This window comes from Podarcis erhardii (assembly GCF_964252035.2).
Source record: "Podarcis erhardii genome assembly, chromosome: 16".
Lineage (NCBI taxonomy): Eukaryota > Metazoa > Chordata > Lepidosauria > Squamata > Lacertidae > Podarcis > Podarcis erhardii.
The window spans coordinates 25,713,467-25,725,571 of record NC_138514.1 but is presented as its reverse complement, the minus strand read 5'-3'; the positions used below and the strand labels follow the sequence as shown (position 1 = coordinate 25,725,571).

Here is a 12,105-nt window from a genome sequence, read left to right as displayed (position 1 = left end):
AGCTTAGCAGATTAGCGCTATTAGCGGTTTAGCGGCTTTTAGCGGAACAGCTGATAAGCGGCTTATCAGCGGATCAGCTGATAAGCGGCTTAGGAAAAGGGGGGGAAAAGGGAAAAAACCCCGCAGGAACTCGCAAGACATTTTTGTCTTGTGAAGCAAGCCCATAGGGAAATTCGTTTTGTGAAGCGCCTCCAAAACGGAAAACCCTTTCGTCTAGCGGGTTTTCCGTCTTGCGAGGCGTTCGTCTTGCGGGGCACCACTGTATATTGGAGTCATGCAGCTTGCTGTTGCAAGACTCCTGGAGTATGTATCTTTGACCCGAAACAAGAACATGCACATAGCCCGGCCTTGGCTGGGGAGGGCGGGGTATAAATAAAAACAAATTATTATTATTATTATTATTATTATTATTATTATTATTATTATTAATAATAATAATTTCTGCAAACTTCATCAGCGAACAGGACAGAAACTGCTGTTGTCATTCTGCCTGTACCAGGGATGGCAAACCATTGGGCCCTAGAGATGCCACTGGACTCCCATCATCCCCCGCTGAGGACCAGCCAGGCTGGCCACTGGGAATTAGCATCCAACATGTCATGGCACCAGCTTGTCCAAAAGGGCATCCTCCAAATTCTTCCAGTATGTCATTGTTGTGAGCCTGGCTCCTAGTAAAAGGTGACTTATTAGCGATTTGAGCAGCAGGTCGGTGTTATCTCCCCTAACAAGATTGTGCAGAGCCAGCTCTCATAGAATCATAGGTCCCAATCAATCAATCAATCAGGTCCCTTGGGTTGGACGGGTCATTTAGTCCACTTCCTGCAATGCAGGAATCCCAGCTAAAGAATCTCTGGCAGATAGCCATCCAACCTCTGTTTAAAAATTTCGGTGGAAGGAGGTTCTTGGTGGTTTGTCTTGCAATTACTTGGATTTCAACAAATACCTCCAGAACTGAGCCACTTTCCCGCCTGTCCACCATGTAGAGTCATAAAATCGTAGAGTTGGGAGGAATCCTGAGGGCCAACGAGTCTGATCCTCTGCGTATGTTGGCTCCCTTCCATTTCCGCTCCCTCAACTGTCCGATTTGCCCCCACAGACTAACGCGCAGGAAGAGACCCTGCAAGCCATCAACCAGCTGGCCACGCGGAGGTATCAAGCCCGCTGCCGGCAAGCCCCCACGGGGGACTCTGTCAGCACCTGCAGCTCAGCCCCCGTCTGCGCCATCTGCTTGGAGGAGTTCGCCGAGGGCCAGGTAAAATATACATTTTTAAAAAAACCAGAAGCATTTTTACTTGGTATTATAGGTCAGGACATTAATAGGCAAAATGTTAAACTGTTTTTATATGCAACAACTGCGGCAAGAGTATTGTTAGCCCAGAAATGGAAGCAAGAAGAAATTCCGATGAAAGAAGCATGGCAGACGAAATTAATGGACTACGCAGAATTGGACAAAATGACAGGAAGGATTCGAAACCTGCGGGACCAGAGATTTACAGAAGACTGGAAGAAGTATATGAATTATCTTTGAAGAGCAACTGTAATCAACAAATTACGCTAGTAGGACTACAAGAAGTTTTGTAAGGAGAAATATACGAAGTGTTACAAAGTAGAAAAAGATAGAGAGATTGGTTATGAGTTTGAAATGTAATAGGGAAGATAAGAAATGCATACTGAGATTAGATTGGAAAATTTTCAGACAGGATTGATGGAAGTCAAAAATTTGAATAAGATGTAAAAGTATGTTTAATTACTGTTGAAAATGATATGTTAAACACACACACACACACACTCTGACCCTTCTGCACTCTGTGGGATCAATGGCCCCAGTGAGTTCTCGCAAATGAGCTTTTCCGCGGGGAAGATGAGGTCCCAGTCATCTCCTTGGGGAGGCCCAGTTTAAGCAGTTTGCAGTGGTGGCGCCCGACTCAGGTGGCTTTAAAAGAGGAGTAGGCATATGGAAGTGAGAGCTGGACCATAAAGAAGGCTGTTCGCCAAAGAATTTATGCTTTTGAATTATGGTGCTGGAGGAGACTCTTGAGAGTCCCATGGACTGCAAGAAGATCAAACATACTATCCATTCTTAAGGAAATCAGCCCTGAGTGCTTACTGGAAGGACAGATCCTGAAGCTAAGACACCAATACTTTGGCCACCTCATGAGAAGAGAAGACTCCCTGGAAAAGACCCTGATGTTGGGAAAGATGGAGGGCACATGGAGAAGGGGATGACAGAGGACAAGATGGTTGGATAGTATTCTTGAAGCTACCAGCATGAGTTTGACCAAACTGCGGGAGGCAGTGGAAGACAGAAGTGCCTGGCGTGCTCAGGTCTGTGGGGTCACAAAGAGTCAGACACGACTAAACAACTAAACAACAACAACAAAGGCAAATTCTTGGAGGAGAGGGCTATCGCTGTCTATCAGCCATGATGGCTATGCTCTACCCTCTATGGCCGGAGCAGTTATGCTTCAGAATACAGATTGCTGGCGACATGGAAGGGAAGAGAGTTCTGTTGTGCTGGAATTCAGCTTGCTGGTTTCCCATGGTTGGCTACTGTAATAACAGGATGCTAGACGGGCCATTGGCCTGATCCAGCAGGCTGCTCCTAGGTTCTTGTGTGAAGTTTCCAATCATCACTACCCAGGCAAGGCTATCACTTCTCCAGAAAGAATGCCAGTGAGATGTGCTACTGGAAACCAGGCAGTTGTACAGCCCAGATCAGAACAACCAGTATGGCATTTCCCCTTGAGCTGGCAGCGTTTCTCCACTCTCCCGCTGACTTCCCTTTCTTTGCAGGAACTCCGCATCATCACCTGCTTCCATGAGTTCCACCGGCACTGCGTTGACCGCTGGCTCCTCGAGCGCCAAACGTGTCCACTGTGCATGTTCAACATCATTGGTAAGATGGGGCAGGGGAAATGCAACCTCTGTGATTGGTGACGTAGGAGTACAGGAGAACACTTGCCTGATCAGGCCAAAGGTCCAAGCAGCCCAGCATGCTGCGGTTGACCAGAGGTGTCTGGGAAGGCCAAAAGGAAAGCAGGAGGCAAGAGCCAACACTGGCCCACTAATGCTCCCCAACAAGTGGTATTCAGAGGTATACTGCCTCTGAAAAGGGTGGTTCTAGTTTTGCCCAGTGAGCCCTTTCAAAGCAGTATCAGCAGATGTCTCAGCCATTGGTTCAGCCACAGAGCCAAGGTCTCAGCCATTGGTTCAGCCACAGAGCCAAGGTCTCAGCCATTGGTTCAGCCATAGACACACACAGAAACATACATTGCCCCCAAAATGATCAAAGGGGTGCAGCAAGTCTCCGATGAGGAAAGGTTGCAGCATTTTGGACTTTTCCATCTAGAAAAAAGGCAAGTAAGCGAAGACTTGCTATAATTTTGTAAAATTATGCATGACATGGAAAAAGCGGATGGAGGAACGTTTTTCTCCCTCTCTCATCGTACCAGAACTTGGGGACATGCAATAAAGCTGAATGTTAGAACATTCAGGACAGATGAAAGAAAGCAGGGAACTTTGATGGCCTTAAAGGGGATTGGACAAATATTTGGCAGAGAAGGCTTTTGGTGGTGACGAGCCATGATGGTTATGTTCTGCCTCCACGGCTGGAGACAGTAATGCTTCTAAATATCAGTTGCTGGAAACCACATTAAGGGAGAATGCTCTTGTGTTTAAATCCTGCTTGCTGGTTTCCCAAAAGAGGCATCTGGCTGGCCAGTGTGAGAACAAGATGCTGGGCTAAATGGGCCATTGGCCTGATCCAGCAGACACTTCTTATGCCCCTAGGCTGGAAATGGGGTGTTGGATTTGTCAAGCTGGTTTATGTCCACAACATGGCTTTTCCGCTTAAGGCTATGTTTCACTGGTCTGTCTCCATGCGGAGAAACTGACCTCCCCATGCAGCCTGGGTGAAGTGTATCAGCTGGGGACTGGAATGTATCATGGGGCAGGGGGGAGTTAACTAGCGGTGATGTCCCCTCCCTTGGTTACGGATTCCCATGGAATCACTTCAAGAAAATTTGCCATGGTAAAACCTCAAATTCCAAGTGGGTGAGTGGGTGGAAATTCTTCTTGGTCTGAGCACAGAGCACATCCCTTCCCTTAAATGAGAGTCACACAGACATATCGAAAGATAACAGCCGCAGAAGCAAATACAGCTATGCAGAAGACGATATGATGATGATGATGATGATATTAGTTTTTTGCTATGGCAACTCAAAACAACTTACAAAAAAGCATACATGCATTAAAATCAGGGAGGTGGAAATACTTAAAACACCCCACCCACTCTAAAAGGTCAGAGATAGTTAAAAGCAAAAGGGCTGGTTAAAAAGGAATGTTTTCGCCTGATGCCTGAAGATTTGTAATGATAGTGCCAGGTGAGCCTCCCTTGGGCAGCATTTTACAAACGGGGAACCACCACCGAAAAGGCCCCATTCTTGTGTTGCACCCTCCAGAACTCCCATGGTAGGGGCACATGAAGAAGGGCCTCAGATGATGATCTCATGGTCTGGGTAGGTTCATATGGATGGAGGCAAAGAAGGAAGTTTATATATACATTTTTTTACACGTATGAGCCTACTTTTCCTTCAATTAGCTTCAATTTCCTTACTGCTTTCCTTACTGTCAAACACCCACTTGCTAAATTTCCTTCAATTACACGTATTTTTACACGTATGAGCCTACTTTTCCTTCAATTAGCTCAAAGCTCCCCACTGCATCCTCACAAGAACCTTGTGGGGTAGGTTAGGCTGATAGAGAAGGACTTGCCCCAAGGTCACCCAGTTGAGCTTCATGGTAAAGCAGGGATTTGAATCCTGGTCTCTAAGGCCCTACATACATGCATATTTTTATCTGTATGCTGAGTTTCCATGATTAAAATCATGCCGAAAGTGGCTTACACCATAAAAAAACACATAATTACGAACATAACAAAAGTAGTCACAAACAATATATCAAACATCAAAAAGTACACCACCAAATTAAACAATTTCCACAGAAATCATAAGATCTAAAGTAAACATTCAAAAAAACAATATCGAGAACAGCAACAACACACACACACACACACCCTGGCAACAAAAACCCCTAAACAACACCCCAGCCCTTGCTTGTGAAGAGATCCCATTAAAGCAGGGATGGGGAACATGCAGTCCTTTGGATGTTGTCGTGTTCACATGTATTCACTCCTGTGAACCCCAAACAGGGATGGTGGGAACTGGAGTCCAACAACATCCGGGGAATCACAGTTTTCCCCATGACTGCCTTACAGCAATATGGGAACTGGGAAGACAGTGTGCCCTTCCTGTATTTCTGCCTAGCCCTTCCCCTTCTGCTTGGCCATGGGATGGAAGTTCTGGCCTAACTGCTGCAGCACATCAGAGGCATTCCCTGTGCGTATATAAGGGCTTGATGGCCAGGCACCTGGGGAGAAGTAGGTGGAGAAGTGATAATAATAATAATAATAATAATAATAATAATAATAATAATAATAATAATAATTTATTATTTATACCCCACTCATCTGGCTGGGTTTCCCCAACCACTCTGGGCTGCTTCCAACAAAACACTAAAATACAATAACCTATTAAACATTAAAAGCTTCCCTAAACAGGGCTGCCTTCCGATGTCTTCTAAAAGTTTGGTAGTTATTTTTCTCTTTGACATCTGGTGGAAGGGCGTTCCACAGGGCGGGTGCCACTACCAAGAAGGCCCTCTGCCTGGTTCCCTGTAACTTGGCTTCTTGCAGCGAGGGAACTGCCAGAAGGCCCTCGGCGCTGGACCTCAGTGTCCGGGCAGTACGATGGGGGTGGTGACGCTCCTTCAGGTATACTGGACCGAGGCCGTTTAGGGCTTTAAAGGTCAGCACCAACACTTTGAATTGTGCTCGGAAACGTACTGGGAGCCAGTGTAGGTCTGCCTGGTTTTACTTATTTCCTGGGGGAAGGAACTTATTGGTGGGATTACCCAGTTGTAGAGAGGGCTTGTTGGTGCTTAGAATCCCTGATTGAAGTGGTTTCCTTCTCTCCCTCCCTAGACCGGGATCCTTCCGCCTTGCCCAGGCATTCCCACGAGGACCCCCATAACTCAGGACCAGGGCAGAGGCCCCGCTTCTTCCGGCAACACCCTGGGCGTGCCTTGTACCACTTCCCGCGGACGGTCCCTCAAATGCCCCCTGGAAGCTGCTCTTCGACGCTCCCCCACGGACACCCTTTCTTCCACTCCCCAGAGCTCTCCCAGCTGGATTTGGGGACCATGCATTATTTGCCCTATCGACCGGTGGGCTTTGAGCCTCCTTGGTGTAGCCGCCAGCCCTCCCTCACCCGAGGCCTGCTGGTTCCTCAGCGCCAGGACTCTCTGGGCTGTGAGCCAGGCCTGCCCTCCCACCGGACCTGCCTGCTGCAGCACCAGCCTTCCTGCCGAGGCCTCCGGGGGCCCCTCGTGGCCAAAGCGAGCCGTGCCATTCCTCCGCACCGGGGTATCCGCCATGGACGGCATCATCACCACCACAGCAGTGGCTCCGGGGAGAGTTACCTCACGGAGCCCAGCGGGTATCTCCCTGACGGACCCGGGAGTGACTCCAGCTCAGGTCCTTGCCATGGATCCTCCAGCGATTCCATGCTGAACTGCACAGACGTGAGCCTCCAGGCCATCTACGGAAGCTGCTCCACTTTCCGCAGCTCCCTGAGCAGCGATTACGACCCATTTGCCTTCTGTGGCTCTGAGAAGTCGGCTGCAGAAAGCTGCCCCACGTCCTCTCCGGCGTGGAGGGACCCACGGCCTCCGCCGGCGGACTCGGTGGCAGCAGGCCGGCCGCCGGTGGCCAGTAGCCATGTCCATTACCACCACCACCTCCACAGGCACCACCATTATGGACGCTGCCCCCCAGACTGTGCCAATGGCCAGGAACCCGGTTTGCGGAAGGCAAAACCTCCAAGGGCCAAGACAGGATCTCATGGCGCCCAGGCGCAAAAACGGACAGAGAAAATGCCTTCGCCAGAAGGGGGGTCTGCCTCCCTGGAGGCCTCTTCAGCCAGACAGCCCCCTTGCTTGCTGCAAGGACAGCCAGAGTTTTCCACAGCAGACAGGTCAAACCTCAAAGCAGCAGACAGTGGTGCCGTTGGGCCATGGACGTCTCAGAAACGCTGTTTGCAAATCCATCCCAGTAGAAGGAGATGGAAATGCCCCCTCAAGGCTTCCCCATCCTCTTTGCCCGAAGACTCAAATGTGCCCCCTGTCTGCAGCGTCCCCCACCCTCCTGGTCCTGCTTCTGGAAGCTGCTCCTCTGCAGAGGTCCAGCCTCTCTTAGAAACTGGTCCCTCGGGGCATCATTTTGCAACCTCGTCACACTCGGCCACAGAGCCTCAGGAGCAGGCAGACAGGCTGGAATGCAAGGCCATGTGTCCTGGGGAATATCCGAGGCTGGACACCATGGGAAATGATGCCAGCTTTTACCTCAGCTGCCAAATTCTGCAAGAGCTTCAGGGTAAGCCTCAGGTCTGAGGGCTGGGCTGGGGAACCTGTTGGACTCCAACTCCCATCAGCCCTAGCCAGCACAGACAGTGGTCAGGAATGATGGGAGCTGGAGTCCAGCAATGTCTGGAGGGGCACAGATTTGCTATCCCTCCTTTAGGGTCCTCTGTAATCTTGTCTTCCATCAGCAGTTGTAAACTTGACCCAACAGAAAACTGGTTTAGGGCCTCAAATATCTGAAAGACCGCTTTCTTCCCTGCATAGCTTCTTGGGTGATAAGAGGAGGCATTCTTAGTAGCTTCTCCACTCTCACAAGCTTTGGGGGAGGGAGGTATGGTGACCCTAGAGAGGGCATTCTCTGGGGCAACCCCTAAGTTGTGGAATTCCCTCCCCACAGAGGTGTGTCTGCTACCTTTACTATGCAGTTTCTGCCAGGTGCTGAAGGTGCACCTCTTTACCTTGGCCTTTGAACACCTGAGAACTATATATTAAAAGCACTCTTATCTTTATTGTAATCTCATTTTAACTGTCTTAATATTGTTGAAATCTGCCCTGGGACCTCATGCTGGAGGGTGGCTAAGAAATAATAATTAAAAAAAAATCACCATCACCACCATCTAGCATACAAATTGAGCAAATTCAGTGAAGATGATAGCATCACAGTACAACAATGAAAATTGATCCATCAAAGATAAACAACGTGGCACATTCTAGTCTGGTTGCTCACCTTAATTTTCTAATTGCAGGGTCTAAAGACGATATCCCAGATGTATATGAACATTCGGTTTGACACGAGGTGAACTTATTTGCTGTGTTAGGCAGCTGCAGAGAATTCAAAAAACGGCGCAGAAACTCAGCGAAGAGAATGGACTTTCTGACTTGCCTTTCCTGTCCGCGGCGTGGTTGTCAGTCATAAGAAGCTCCTTGTCCACACAGCCCCTGCTTCACCCACTGTTAATATCAGGGTTACGCAGCTTGCTCCCTGCCTGCCTAACCTGTATGCAACATTTGACAAACATAAGCTGCCAAGGTCACTTGCCTGTTTTCAAAAAAGCTGCCATCTTTCTGGGGTAGGAGGAGGCTTGGTCCTTTTGTTCCTGGTGTCACGAGGAGCCAAATCCTTTTGAAGTTCAAGGGCGGAGAAAAAACCAAGGTGTATCCCCCCCTTCACTCTGCAGCTCTTTGCAAGTTTGGTAATCTGTGTACTTCTGAACACCAAAATGAAAACCCTAGGTAAATCCACTCCCCACACAAATCAAGCATAATGCAGTGCAGTTTTGAGGTCATGCAGAGAGATCGGCCCATCCTGGTCCCTCTTTCTGCCATCTTGTGTGGGATGGGGCACCCAATGAGGTTCTGGTTCAAAGCAAACGTAATTTGTAAGGATCAAGCACATAATTCCCTCTCACCAACCTGGCTAAGCTCCTGCTCCTGTCCACTTGGGAATGCTCTTCATCTTTTCAGTTTTGCACCAAATCAGATGCATGGCAGAAACTCACCCAAGCTGCCCTGCCAACACTCTGGAAATTGCAATGGTGGCACAGGAGAATTTCAAACCTGCATGACACTTTTGAGTTACATGGGACTCTCATCAGTCTCATTGTGGCTGAGCCAGCCTCTGCTCAGAGCTTATTTGAGTTGCAAATATCAGATGCACTAACTGAGTGTCAGCTTTAGGGAGACTGGATCCATATGCCGCTCAAAGCTTGAGCCAGCGATACCCGGACGCTTCCTAGCTGACTTTGCAGATGCCCCAAGATTTCAGTTCTTCACAGGGTAGTCCCACACCAAAGATTTAAATCCTGTTAATTTTGCCTTCCTACCAAAATATTATGCAAGCTCCCTCTTATACTATTGCCCACAGGGAGGAGCTTTTATTTCTTGATGTCCAAGCACACATTGGTGAAAAATCCAATCTACTGCAGAGTATTTATATTCTGCTTTAACTGAGGAAGATAAGGAGTTGAACTTGGTAGTTAGAGCAAAAGTTTGCATGTTTATGTTTTTTACATGAGGACTTATTGCAGCTACGAGGGAATACAAACTGGTATTTAGCAAGCAGTAACACATCCCCATGCAAACAGCTGCTTGGCTGGAAGACTTTCATCTCGACACAACCTGCTTACTCAGTGGCACAAAAATGCTGTGGTATTTTACCAGTTCATAAATGATTGTCTGTGTTCACACAGAATGTTTGGGAATGTGGACAACATTGTTATAAATAATCTCATGTGTGGCAAAAAGAAGCACAGCCACGGGTTTTTCGTCACTGAGAAATGAAACCTGAAGGGTAATATATCTGTGGTCACACCTCAGGGCATGTCCACACCACAGAATTAAACCAGTTTAACAGTTACTAACACTGTGGACTGTGATTCTGCAATTTTTCTCGCTGGATTCTCTGGATTCTTCATTCCTGAGATGCATTTAAAAGCATCATCTCGTGGAATAAAGGCTTGAGTTGCTTTTGGCAGAGGGCATCTGAATTTCTTGGCTAGGAGACAAGAAGAGGGTGGCCTGATCAACATTTCAAAAACAAAGGATCACCCTAGAGCAACAGGGCATGTGGTCTATGGATCAATCATTGCCTTCATAGTGAAGTTATTTGAAAACCATTGCCAACCTGGTGCCCTCGTGTGGCTGATGGGAGCCATGGCAGAACATCTACAGAGGGTGCCAGGTTGGCAAAGCCCGTTCTATGGGGTGGCTTACATTTTTGCCATGCTAGGAGTACCTGTTGAATGGAGCACAATTTATCTCACGTGTAAGAGGGAAGTTAAAATGAGTACATCTTTCCTTTCCGTTCTGTTAGGGTTGCTCTGATACTGGAAAATATCTTCAGAGCCAAAATGTGGCAATACAAAACGGCAGAGCTCATTCTGATGTTTTGAAATCTTCTCTCGAAGGAGTTGCAAAGCATGGGTGTTATTTTGACTTCAGTTCTGTTTCAGTCAAAATCAAAACACACACTGTTATTAAGGGGGAATAAAACTACAGGATACAGTCTAGAGCTGATAGCTCCAAAGTTAAAGTTATTACAAATGGGCAACCAGCGAAGGGGTTGGATGTTGGCACCTTTCCCCCAAGATGCCTTCAGCTCCTGGCAGTCTGCTCCTTCCTCCTGGAAACCTCAGACCCTTTGAAATGTGAACGAGGAATTTATTTTTGTACTTTTTAATTACATTTCCTGAGTCTACATTGCAGGCACTTGGGTACTTTTGTAAACCAAAAAAAGGAAGAAATAATGTTTATGTACATAAGTATGCAAAACGATATATTTATGTTTAAGAGATAGAGATTGTTTGAATATGGGGATATGCTCAAACCTATTTATTTTGCTAATATATTTATCCACATGTGAAGCTCTTCATGTGGCTGTTATTTTTTTCCTGTATAAAGTCACTGGGTGCCTATGTTCAAGAAGATGCCTCTTCCTCATTCCTCAGAAATAAATTATTTTTAATCTCTGTACATTGGCTTCTAATATGCATGAGGTAAAGGGCTAAAAAGGGATCTGGGATTGGTTTGGTCTTGTGTGAAGAGGACGGGGGGACAAAAAGAAATCCTTCTAAGGATTCCTGTGTTAGCAGCATCCTGAAACAGCCCCACCTCTGCTAAATATCCTGTTGTGCTGGGGATTTGGGGCCCGGAGGGCAAGTGGTCAGAGATAACAGAGCCTCATTCAGGGTAAAGCTGCCCATCAGGACCTTGGCCAGCTCCCAATGGGCCCTCCTAGCTGGGAAGAGTTGTAGGGACCCCAAGGATGATGGAAGAAGCACCATGCTCTGTAGAAGTGGGTGCTGAGGGTTCCTCCTCAAGTGAGGCATCATCTAAATCAGAGTCCACCTCAGGCCAACAATGGGGATGCTGGGAGGCAGAAGACACGACTCTATAAACAGCACACAGCTAAATCTCCCGGTGCACAGGGTTGCACAGTGGTGCTCCTGAGCACCTCCGTTTGCATCATTGAGCCATAAAGGTATGGTTACCAGAAGTCCCCATTTCCACGGGACAGTCCCCAGATTTACAAATCTATCCCTGGACAAAATCTGTCCCCGGATTTCATTTAATGTCCCCAGATTTATATTTTAAGATTTATGTAGATTTATTAGTAGGAAATGAATGTTGCGCAATTGGTTCAACGGCACAAGACACATCATGTGGGGACTTCTGGCGAGGCAAAATGGCGGGCACCACTGCAGCGAGCAGCTCCTGAAGCCAGCCAGAGCCAACTGCGCTACCAGGCTGGCTCCGGGCTGCTGAGACTGCTGCTGCCACTGCCGAGGGGGAACTGGGGATGCCCGGTGCGTCAACTGGGGGAACTGCTGACACCCCCCCCCCGTGACCCAAATCAAGCCAGGAGCGAGAGTGCCCAGCCACCTGGCTGACTGCCCAGCAGCGCTCCGGTGCCAGTAAAAACCCAGGAGCTGATGCAGGCAGAAGGAGGACAGGAGAAGAAGAAGGAATAGGAAGAGGAAGGAGAAAAAAGAGGGGAGCCCTGACCTTGCTGCGTCACTGCCACCGCCATCGCTGAGAAGGAGAGGTAGGCGCGCACAGGGAGGGCAAGGACACGTGGCCGAACCCAGGCCCAGCCCAAGCCTACTCCATGGCAGCTAGCGCTCCAAGAGA

General features: G+C 48.1%; 1 protein-coding gene across 3 annotated transcripts in view; it reads left to right on the top strand.

The window, feature by feature from the left end:
• The window catches only part of RNF43 (ring finger protein 43), a 52,656-nt gene extending 41,709 nt beyond the window's left edge, over positions 1 to 10,947 (top strand). For 2 of the 3 annotated variants that reach the window (XM_081843817.1, XM_081843818.1), the window contains exons 6-9: positions 1,097 to 1,252; positions 2,794 to 2,896; positions 6,041 to 7,489; positions 8,223 to 10,947. In XM_081843817.1, coding sequence (XP_081699943.1) covers positions 1,097 to 1,252; positions 2,794 to 2,896; positions 6,041 to 7,489; positions 8,223 to 8,266 — 1,752 coding nt within the window. In that variant the 3' untranslated portion in view covers positions 8,267 to 10,947. The remainder of the gene's footprint in view (positions 1 to 1,096; positions 1,253 to 2,793; positions 2,897 to 6,040; positions 7,490 to 8,222) is intronic. The other variant, XR_014151897.1, reaches the window with a different exon arrangement.
• The last annotated feature ends 1,158 nt before the right edge of the window (positions 10,948 to 12,105 follow it).